General features: G+C 38.4%; 1 protein-coding gene across 14 annotated transcripts in view; it reads right to left on the bottom strand.

Annotated features, from left to right (window-relative positions):
- ROBO2 (roundabout guidance receptor 2) overlaps positions 1 to 12,172 on the bottom strand; it is a 1,036,281-nt gene that overhangs the window by 21,036 nt on the left and 1,003,073 nt on the right. For 10 of the 14 annotated variants that reach the window (XM_071433684.1, XM_071433685.1, XM_071433686.1 and 7 more), the window contains one exon: positions 3,919 to 4,101. The exons of the other annotated variants lie outside the window; for them this stretch is intronic. In XM_071433684.1, coding sequence (XP_071289785.1) covers positions 3,919 to 4,101 — 183 coding nt within the window. The remainder of the gene's footprint in view (positions 1 to 3,918; positions 4,102 to 12,172) is intronic. 14 annotated transcript variants of the gene reach the window in all.

The raw sequence follows: 12,172 nt of genomic DNA, 5'->3' as shown, positions 1-12,172 counted from the left end.
TATTCTGTTAACTAGACTTCATATTAAATGATAACTGATGAAAACTAAAAATCACCATCTTTGACTTTCTTTTGTTCATGTGTATGTCGTTCCTGCGAAATTTTGGAGATGCTAACATCTTAATTCATTTAGAATTGGTAATTAAAACTCTTACATATTTAAATGCTACCTGCAGTAGAAAATGCACAAGCCAGTCCAAAATTCTGCTCTTTCAGTGCTGCTGTGGGCCCAAATAATGTAAGAGATAATAGAATGTGGCAAAATGGGTGACTTCTATTTTTCTGGTCAAGTGGGCCCATGATAGGAAGGAGATATTTTTATCCTCTGGTTTGCTTAGACCATGGTCTAACCTGCAGGGAGTTATGTTTTCCAGTAAAACCTTCCAACAGATGTGCTTACTTCCAACATGCTGCCACATACAACCTGATCTAGAAAAGCCTAGCTGGGAGTAATATGCAGCTCAGCATCCTACTTGAAACATTCTCAGCAGCAAGAGGGCAAAGTGAAAAAGTAGCCATAATCTCTCTAACATGCTGTTTCACATTAATACATACATGTTAGGATAGTATTTCACTATTTGACTTCTGAGATTTTGTGACTGTCTTAGGCTTGATCTTCCACCTTCTGACTGTTTTGCACCCTGAGGAGGGCACTGCTCTCAGGCAGGCTTGTCCCCAGCTGCCCATCTGGGCCAGCTATCAGAGGTCACCACATTTGAAGCTCTCATTTGGACATTCCCTAACCCTCCTCTACAAAAAAAAACCCCAAAAAACAACAAAAAAAACAAACAAAAAACAATGCCTTTGCTAACCTAGCTCATTTTAACTGAAATTGGGTTACAGAATCCCTGCCCAAGCAGCTAATTCTGGAGCTGGGAGAAAGCAAGGAATAAGCATTTGGGAACATTAACCTCTATAGCTGGCACAGCTGCAGCCAGACAAAGACAAGTGATCAAGCCCTTTTTTCACAGATAAGGATAACACAGCAGATGAACACAGAAGAAATATTAAGATTTCATTTAAAAATTAAAAAAAGACTCCTAATGCAAAGAAATTCAGATGTGAGCCTGAAATTCCATCCCAGCTCACAGCACGCTGCACAGATGTTTTGCAAAAATAAACTCACAACATGCAAATGCAACTAGTGAGTGCAGGGCACAGATTCTTCACACTTACTCTTTTGACTAAAGAAATGTGATTATTCACTCAGAATGCTGGTTTTAAAAAGAAATAGACACCAAACATTCTCTTTTATCCCTTCATGAAAATGAGGTAAAATAAATAGCACTGACCTAAATCATACATGGGGCAAACACAAATGATGTGCAGACTCCCATAGCACATTTTTCAATGCACTTAATAACTTATTACAGCACCTTGTATTTGTGTGGAGCCCTGCCAGTAAGAACTGCTGAGCAGTGTCAGACTTTCTGCAGCAGATTTAGTGTGTTTAAGTGGAGACAAGGATGAATCCACTAATTCTTGATTTAATTTCCCAAGGGTGTTAGAAAGGAAAGCTGTTTTAACTTCATGGCAAATCACATGATGGCTTCTGGAAACTGGAATCAAAGTGTCTGGCAGGAGAGACACATTGCATCTGGATTCACCAGTGCCCCTCATGCTTGGCAATCAAACATTCCCACGTGAGGCTATCAAGCTGGACACCTCCTCTAGCATCTACCCCTGAGAGTATTTCACAGCTGTTCTAAACGGGTGGAAATGACTGTCCAGACTGCAGAGGGATAAAGAGTCAGGACCTGCAGGCTCCCTTCAGGGCAATGAGCAGCATAACCTGCTGCTTCTGCACTGCCAGGCACTGGGCTGCACTCTGGGGGGCTGCAGGGCTGCAATGGGGGTGTCTGACTGAGCCTCCCTGCCCTGAGAGGCGACGCATCCTGATGGCACCGCAGGGAACAGGGGCAGATTTTTTGCAGTGAGCAAAACAACCATTTGCTGAGGTTTCTGTGAGGAAAAGGAGGGAGGGCTGTTTGCTTGCGTGTGGGTTTTTATTTTATTTTCATTTTGCCTGCTGGATCATTAAGAGAGTAAGAGGGTAATAATCATAAAGTCTCTGCGACAACTGCTGGATCCTTTTTTGTACCCTGTGTTCTAATGGTCTGTGAGGATTTACACACATACTCACTTTTAATGCATTTGTGACCTAATCAAGCTAGGAAAATACAACTGACAAGGGGGCTCTCATCCTTTCATTGTAGTTTCCATTCACATAGCTACAATAAAAAAATCCTATTTATTTTAAAGTGTGTCGTATTTATTCTGTGTTTGTATGTCCATTTACTTCTGTTATGAATGTGTTTGTGGTGGAAACTGCACTCATCAAAGGTTTGATACAAGTGACAGCAATTTTGGTGAATCTTTGTATTAACTTTTACTGGAGCAAACACCTTCAAAAAAAAAAAAGGTTGGAAAATATTTACTCCTTTCACTCAGAACCTGGCAGACTCTTCAAGGAAAACAGTATATTTTAAGTTATAGTTTGGCCAGATGCATCCATACTAGATAAGTTAAAGTCTACATTAGTTTATGAGTTTTCTTGTTTTGGTTTGCTTCTCTTTTTTTTTTTTTTAATTTTTTTTTTAAGTGATAAGACAGATTTACTCAATTTTCCATTAATTGGGGGAAACAACTGAGGGTTTCAGCTATGGGGAAATAATCTTTCAAGGATGACTATGTCTGACCAAGGCCAGTGACAAAAATCCCAGTGATTTGAAAAAAGCTGGATTTTAGGACTTTGCCATCAACTCTTTCCTTTATTCCTAATGTTCCTAAAAGGCAGTCTTTGCCATGAAGCTATTGCATGCTGAAAGCATACAGTTTCCAGCCCCAACATGTGAGGGCTGAAAAATGCACACATTTTACTGAAGGAGAGACTTCATACCAGACTGATAGTCTAAAAAATTTAAATGATAGGAATATTATGGGACCTGTCATCTAGAATTAGCTGAGGAAGCATAACAAAAAATATGACCCAAGTCCATACTCTGCTAGATTAGATTTGTGGATTTAAATAATTAGTTGTTGTTGCTATTTTCACAAGACTAAGGAAATGCAAATGTATCCTTTTCTTTGTATTTGTATATTTAAATAATTAGTTATTGCTGCTATTTTGACAAGACTAAGTAAATGCAAATATATCCTTTTCTTACCAGAATAAAGATAATATTTCTTTATATTTTTAAATAGAAATAAAACATATGGAGCTTTAAAAATAACTAAATTATATTTACTTTTCCTTAATTAATTTCAGAAGATTGGCTATTTTCAAACGTAATATCCACTTTACCTGTGTTACATTTTACTTGGCAGATTCAATTGGCATAACCAAAATTAAATGTTATCAAAAGACATTAACTTATTGAATTAAGGATTTTTAAAATCAGCTATTAATTAAACTTTAAACAGTTTGTATTTTTAACAATCAAAGCACATCAATTCACCCCATGCTCAGAAAAACTTCACAGAAAAACACACTTTTGCAGGATGAAATGCAACAGAAGAGCAGGGATGGAGGTAACAGTTTAAACGTGGTGTTCATCACTGAAAAGGGAACGATTGTGAGGAGATGTTGCAGAAGATGAAATCATCAAAGGCTGCAAGGCAGAATTAGTAATTTCTTCTCTGAAATATTAAATGAGCATAAGTCAGTAAATCTAGAGCAGAGTCAGCACTGAGGGGAACTGCAGCAGACCAAAGGTGCAGATTAAAAGCTTGTGCTATTCGCTACTTCAAACCACTAAAAACGAAACACAATGAAAGGTTTGATTTAAAATATATTGAAAGAATATCTCCATCCACCTCATCCCATGCATGTTAGACAAGTGTGAGACACAATTTCACTGAGAGAAGGATAGGCAGAGACACCCTCCATGCAGAAAGCATCACCTTGGAGTCTACAAACCTGTTCTTGTCAGGCTGGTTCCATGCAGCCTAAACCCAGCTTTATCTGCTGCTGCAACCAGTGCTTGTGCAAAAGTGCCGCTGGTAAAGATGGAGTCATCTGAGGAGCTACCTACACTAGATCTATGGCTAGAAAAGTTACGGTCCTCATCAGACGCAGAACCCCATCCATTTACCATTGAACCTAAAAACAAATGTAGGGCGCCAGTGAGTGGTGCACATTTGATAGTCTTTGTTCATCTAAAGCTTAAAGACCCACTTAATATGTTCTTTCTCCACAGGATACCCAAAATTCATTTGACAGAGCTTGGTAGAGAAGAGCAATTTTAATTAAAAATTAAATCGAAATGAAAATTAATCTAAAGCTTACAGACACACTTATTGTATCCTTTCCCAACATTTATCTGCCAGAGTTTGGTACAACAAAGCTAGGTGGGATGTCATTCATAACTTGCTCCATGTAAACAAAATAATACATATTCTCTACAAATTCAAAGGTTCCACAGTAAATCCTTTTGAAAATTAATGTTTTTTTCCCTGTGATTGAATTGAATGTGGCTAGTTTTGTAATTTTTGTTTTACTTGACTTGTTACAAATATGGATCTAGTTTGATATTTGCCAAACCAAGTCTTAATTTTGGACTGCATATATGTAAGTCTCAGTAGATATGGCTAAAGTCAGACATGGGCTTCAAGGACTATTATGAACAAGACTGGCCCCATGTAATTTTATCAATCAAAACCTTAAAATAAATGAGCAGTTGTAATGGCCTAAAAATAGCTGATTTAAAGTAGTTCACTCTACTGGATTAAAGTAGCTTTTTTACAAGGTTAGAAATAACTAAGATTCAAGAGCAGAGAAAATATATGCTCAGATTTAACAGTGAGTCAGTTGCTAGACCAGCGCTGGCCCCATGGTACCTTCTAACTATGGATTACCACTACTGCAGGAGAGGAAAGTGATAACAACATCATAAAAATGCAGCCAGAAAACCAGATACCAGAAAAACATGAAAGAAATGTAGAAATCTTGACAGAAGTAAAATATAAAGAGCAAAAAATATAAAGAGAAGGAAAAATCAATCTTATTTGCTCTTCACTTATATTTTTATTTTTTCTGAGGCACCAATCAAGCATCAATCAGCTACCCATCAATTTCAAAAGCTAGTACTTGGTTCATTTCTTTTTTTTTTTTTTCCCAAAGTACTGTAATTCTGTTTCTTTCAGGGTTTCAGTTGGAGATGGTGGCGTTCTGTATTTCTGAAATGTCCCAGGGTCATTCTGCACCATGCAGTGGAGGCAGGAGGCAAAGGGAAGAACCAGCAGCAAGAACTCTGCTCTAGGAACAGGGCAGCCCTGTAAAATGAGCCACCAAACCCAGTGAGGTGTAGAGCCACCAGAGTGCTTTTGGGACCTGAGCTGCTGCATGGCATTGAATAGTGCTGTTCTAAGATAGTACAGGAACCACACCCATCTCAAAATACCTGAAATGTGCATTTTAGCTATAGCTACATGTTGGGAAAAAAGAAAGAAGCCCAGTGAACCTGGGAGAATCTGCAGAGAACTGGTTTTCAAAGACATGAAGACACGTGTGGAGGGATGCATCATGGCCCTGACTTTGCTCAGTTAGCAGAGCTGAATTTCTGTAAATGCACACAAAATGTGTAGCTGTACAGTAGCCTTTTTTCAATCCATGTCCAAGAAAGCATTGCTGTGTTTAAAATTGTTAAGTAGTAAATCAATAACGACCTGCTTATTAGTTAATTGATAGGCTAATTAACTAATGGTGGTGTCAAATATTAAAAATGTCCTGCAAAAAATAGGTCATGAGTGCAATTAATGAATCCTGGAATTCAGTAGCATGCTGCACCACAAAGCCCAAGAACAGTGGATTATTTTGTGATGCTGCAGTGACCAAACCTTTTAATGTCAGAGAAGTGGCAGGCTATAATAACAAAAACCCGTGCACTCCTCAGATACAGGAAAAGAAACCAAAGAGGGCTGTGGAGGTCTGACAGGCAGGAAGTGTGTTAAGTGCAACAGAGAGTGACAGAGTTTGATTCTGCTTGCCAAAAGCACACATAAAATTGTTATTTTCCAAGCAGACTCGACCTGATGCAGACAGATGTGAGGCAGCCCAGATAACAGCAAGGAAAGGCTAAAACTGAATTTCCTCTGAGAAGACATTTTCTGAACTAACAGTCAAAGAGCAACAGGACATCATAGAGAATGGGGAGCAAAGACACTTAGCAACAGTTATTGATGATGTATGAAAAGAGATACTACAGATAAAACACCTAATGAAGATGTAAGAAAATGAAATGCTATAACTGAGGACATTTTCAAACAATCACTTATAGGCACATTCCACAAAATACGTGAGCACAAGCTGAAACATAAAAATGTAACCAGAGCTACGCATATCCAAGGATGATGCTTAGATGCTAAAAATTTAACATGTGTGCCATTAATTTCAGGGCCCAAGAGTTTTGTGTTATATATTCTATTGTCTATATGTAGAGACATATAAAACCATATACAGAGCACTTTTTGTTTTCAGTGCTACGGTCTGTGAGACCATGGATGTTTTAAAAGAACATTTAATTTCTATTTGCTCACATTGCTTTGTCCATTTGATAACCACAGCTGTTATACAACATACAATGCACATGGAAATTCGGGTGTGACTCTTTTCAGGGTATGGGTAGTAGCTGGTTTTCATTTGCTTTGTTATTTCATAAAAAAAAAAAAAATCTCGTTTTAGGTATGAAATATACTGAAAATCTGCAAAAGGCCATAGTGTGTGAATAGAGCTATTGTTCTACACACTCATACACATACCAGTTTTTCTAAAATTACCTACATTTTTATTATCAGACTGCCAGTTTTCTAGGCTAACCCTATAAAAAAGCTCTGTTCCCCAACTCCTCCACATTCCCATGGACAGCAAGTGCTAGTAAGGCTGGGAATAGTGTGCTCTGCCTATGGGTCACTCCCCCTTCCCCTCTCCTCCAGCAGCTGCTCTAGGAGAGACCTGCCATGCTGCAAACATAGCTCTGTTCTTGCAGGGACATGAGTTTTAATTAAATGAGTTTTACTGAAATGTCACAACCCCACCCGGAGTTCTGCATCCATTTCTGGGGTCCCTGGCACAAGGCAGACATGGACCTGTTCAAGTGCACCCAGAGAGGAGCCACAACAATGATTAGTGTTGGAACCCCTCTTCTGTGAGGACAGGCTGGGACAACTGGGATTGTTCTCTGCAGCCTGGAGAAGAGAGGGCTCCAGGGAGATCTTCCTGCAGCATTTCAACATACAAAGTGGGGTCACTACAAAGGCAGAAAGAGGCTTTCTGATAAGGCCTGCAGTGACAGGACAAGAAGCAATATTTTCAAATTGAGAGAAGGTTTATATTATATATAAGGAAGAAATTCCTTACCATGAGGGTGGCAAAGTACTGGGACAGGTTGCCCAAAGAAGCTGTGGATGTCCCAGTCCTGGAAGTGTTCAAGGCCAGGCTGGATGGGGCTTGAGCAACCTGGTCTAGTAGAAAGTGTCCCTGTCCATGGTAGGGGGCTTAGAACAAGATGACCTCTAAAAGTCCCTCCTAGTCCAAACCATTCTATGTTACTTCTGGTTGCTGGAAGCAACTTTTTTATATAGAAGCTTCTTCTAACTGCTGAAATCAGCAAAACACCCTGAGACACGTTCAGCACCCACAGCTGTGTGTGACAGAGGACATGTGTGATATGGGGAGCTCAAGGCGAAACCTCTACATTATTTCTCCTGATTTCTGAGCTGTTCAGCTTCCCTGCATAAACAATTCCTTCTCCCCAGCCAAACCTGCAGCAGTAAATCCCATTTTGCTCTGACCTGCAGAGGTGTAGATATTGCCCAGAAGGCATGGGAGTGCTGGAGCCCAGCCTGGGCACCTCAGGCCACCACACAGCTGTGTTAACACAGCACACGTGGTGACTGCTTGTTTAAAGGCATCCACTGGCCTCTTGCTTTCCAAATCAGATGCACATTTGTTTTTCTCTGAATAAAGGCAGAATAAGAGATGCTGACATTCCTTTCAGATCAACTGTGCATTTTGAAATGGGATGAAACAGGCTTTTAGTGTCTCCTTTACATGCAGCTCACTATGTGCTTTCCAAGAGTACATTTGAGTTTTTACGCTTTCTGGCAACTGTAAATTTTACTCTTGCTGACAGCAGCAGTAAATGCTTTATGCAGAACAAAATCAGCTCTGTGAAAAGTTGAACTCTGTTTTCTTGCTCCATAAAATATCTCTTGGTGCTAATGCAAACAGAAAGCTTCTTTGCTCTCAGGGAAAGGTGAGGAGAACAGAGGTGCCAGCTTCCAGTAGACTGCATGCTACTGCTTTTAGTGGCATTTTGCTAGCAATAATAATGCTTCTTTTTTTTTTTTTTTTGGTAAAGTGTACTGTTGCTTTACTTAAAAATAATAATAAAAAAAGTCTAATGCACCTGTGAAATAAAAGCTGCTCACAACAAGCCTGGCATTTCTGAGAATTCCATTAGATACTTTTCTGCATCTACCAGCCTCTATGTGCTTACTTCATGTGTTTTCCTCTACAAGACCATCCAGCACATATTAATGCTAAGCCCCTGCTCCTCTGTAGTTTTTGAATGGAACAGGGATAGGCTGCTTAGGTTTCTGAAGTGTGGGTGACATCCTTGGGCACTGATGCTACTTCAGCTGAAATCAGTTACAGAATTCTCTCAGTCTTTGTACAGGAGGAAGATATTATCTTCTCTTGGATATATCTGACCACTGTCATGATTACACAACAAGAATGCCCACTGATTTTGGTGGAAGTGATGGAATAGAAGGGACAATAGTCATTGTACCACCAAAATAAGGAATAATAATAGAAGTGTTTGAATGCAGAATCTAAATATGATCACACTTCCAAAAGCTAGACTTTGTTTTTTACTTTCCTCCACCATAAATGCCCATATATTTAAATGCATACACCTGGAATAAGCCTCTAGGTTTTAAATGTTTTATTTTTGGGCAGAAAACACTAAAAAAAGGAGGAAAAAACCATACATAGATATTCAGCACTTCACAGGTCCAATGATAATTAATGACCTTCATAAACATCTAATGAAAAATGAATTTATGTCACTTAGCCAAATTTATTTCTGTTTGCATTCCATCCTTTTAGATTTTTTTTTTGTTTCCATATTGCTGAAAGGCACAAAAAAATCTCAAATTTATTCAAGCTGTTAGAAAAGAAATGCTCACAGAACATTAAGTAGTTGCTCAAATGTTGCTGAGCAGTAAAATACTATGATAAAGTGGCAACTTGCTGTGTCTCTATTACTTCTTCAGCACTAAAATTAATTTATGATCAGTCATCAATTCATTTACATGTCATTTTATGCTAAATCTATCGTTGCTGATGAATGCATATCCCTAGATCCATTAAGCTAGAGTAAAGTCTGTGCTTTATAATATGACCCTGCTAATTGTTGCATTACCATTTTTATGAGATACAAAAAGTAGCAGTTTCCTATTTTCTGAGCACATATTTAATCCATGAAGCACATTCTTCCTATTAAATGCTATCTGTCTAACTGCTTATAAACCAGAATCTTTTGCAATAGGTATCCCTAAGCAAATCAATACAAATATTGAGCTGAGCCATGGTAAAATATGGCTCATGAAAATGATATTGTGCAGTTTTCAGGAATTATTCCATTTGTGCACAGACACAGTGAATGATCAACTTTTTCCATACAGACAGTGATCAGTGAGTCTTTTAATCAAGACCAAAACATGTCAAATAAGGGATATTCTTCCTTGCTGAGCTACACAATCTGAAGAGATTTTTATGATTTAGATCTATATAATTCTATTGAGAAAAAAAAAATGTAACCCATTTGTTGAGGCACTGTTTACAAGAATAACTCTCTGTTTATGTCAGTTTGTATCAGTCAGATAGAAGAGGTCTTACTCTAATTTCCATGCTAGTTAATGAGTCAAACTCTTCCCTCAGTGAAAATGCACCAGGACTGAAGATACACAACTCACAACCAGCTTCACTGGTGCTGCAGGAGGAGGAGGAGATAAGGAGAGGGCAAAGAAAACCCCCCAAACCATAACACTTTGACCTGAAGAAACCTAGGCTTGCTCTTAGTGATTTCAGTGAGAAGCAAATTAATTTCTTCTAAAATCATCATATGCAATTAATTAAGTCTATTAAAGTAGAATAATGCAACAGACTCTTTGTGGCCATTCATGCCATAACTCTGCACAGAAATTCATTATAAAGGCAAACATTAAACATAAGAGAAAGAAAAAACATATTTCATTGTGTCTCTGAAAGCAAAAAATAACCCTAAATAACTATGAATTAAAAGTCAAGTGAGGAAAAATTTTACCAGTGTTTTGTGGTTCTTTCTCTCTATTTTTTTTAAGCAGATTCAGTGACTCAATATCCTATCAAACCATACTGGGAATGAAGCAAAACCTTGGCTTTAATTTCATATTACATCCCACAGATGTGCAAATTTAAACCTCCCTCCTTGAATTCTCTTTGTGCTATCTGGAGACTGTTAAGATACAGTTCCTGTGCACTCCTCCTTTCTTTTCACTTTATTATACATGTCAACATTATGTCTCTGGCACCTGCAAAGAGAAAAGCTTAATAGTGCAGATTAAATCCTTGTCTGCATCTTCAGTTAGCTGTGACTAAAACTCAAGGGCCTGGAAGACAACTTGACTTTTAAACAGTTTAAAGGAGCAGCACTGTGGTGTCAGAGGGATCCAGCAGTTTGTGCTTTGGCTCACGCAGTGCCAGTGCTTCCCCTCAGAGAATCCCACACTTGGCACTGCAGGAAATCCTTGTTCTCAGCTCAGCCATGAAGAACAAAGCTCCATTTCAGTCCAAAAGTGGCTATCTTTGGGGCATTGCTGAGGCTTGCTAACACTACAGGGTGAGGAACCTCGCCCTGCTCCCGCCACAGCAACTCTCTTTGGAGGAAGTCATGTCCAGGGGATGTCAATTTAGATTTCTCACAAACACTGAACTCCCAGGGCACTTCAGAATGAACAGAAATATTGCTTCATCTGGGTCAGCTGTTCTCATCTGCCTCCCTTTTCAAATACGTTTAGAGAAGTGAAAACGTGATCTATGAATTCTTAGAAAAATGCTGGCTGAAGTCACCAAAGGCTCTGTGAAAAGAAGTAGCTTATATATTCTCAGCACATGAAAGAACAATTTAGTTGTTCTACAGTATTTTAAAAGCAATCAAAATGAAGAATGAGAAACAGCTTGGGAACAACTGAAGCAATTTGCTACACACTCCTTAACACCATTAAACACAGCCTGGAAGAGTTAACAGAAACAGATAAAGAAAAATTAAAATTTTCTTTTGAAAAACAAAATTTGCCCAAGTATAATAGGCAATTCCTTTCCATCCTTAGGAAAAAAAGAAAAAGAAAACCAAACCAAAAAACAGGCCCAATACAAACTCTTCTAAAATCAAGGTTTTACCCATATAGTAACTGAGGAGAACAGAAGTAGTTTTGTTATTTGGAGATTTTGCCATCTTACAGACCCTTTATATTAACACTCTGGGTGTACTCCTGTAAGGCTATCATTCCTTAATAATTCAGAATAAAAGTTGGCTAAGTGCTATAGGGGCAGTCTGTAATTTTGCTTCCCCTCCAGCTGCACATTCCCTTCCTGCAGTGCCAGCACACACCTTGCCAGGCAATGAACCAGAGGCAAAGAATTATCCAGATAGTAATTAAACAAATATAAGAAACAGCAAAAGAAAAACCTTAAACTTCAGCTGGATGAGGCCACATGAAGATAGTGGTGGTGATGAGTGGAAGCATATTTAGATCACCTTACATATACTCCCAGTCTACATTATGAAGTTCTGCCCAATTTATTCCAAAATATCAAGAAGCCTTTAACAATCGAGTAATTAGACATTTAACACTCCAAAAATTAAACAAGATTTTGAAGGTTATTCGTAAAAGTATAAATTTTAATAAGCACTAAAGTTTCAAATTGGAGCAGGAATACAACTATCCCTTATTTGCTCTAGGGAGGGTGATCCAAACTATAAGGTGAAGATGCTAATGTGGAAACATTCATTTTCTGATTTACAGATACATAAGCATTGCCATATTAATATCTACCAAAAGAAAAATGTATACCAACCTGTTTTTTTGAATTTATTTATTACTGTTCTACAGTCTAAAACTCTTAG

The sequence above is a fragment of the Agelaius tricolor genome, unplaced genomic scaffold (genome assembly GCF_023055355.1).
Source record: "Agelaius tricolor isolate 1412-34295 unplaced genomic scaffold, bAgeTri1.0.p SCAF_9, whole genome shotgun sequence".
Classification (NCBI taxonomy): domain Eukaryota; kingdom Metazoa; phylum Chordata; class Aves; order Passeriformes; family Icteridae; genus Agelaius; species Agelaius tricolor.
This window is presented reverse-complemented; position numbering and strand designations above follow the sequence as displayed.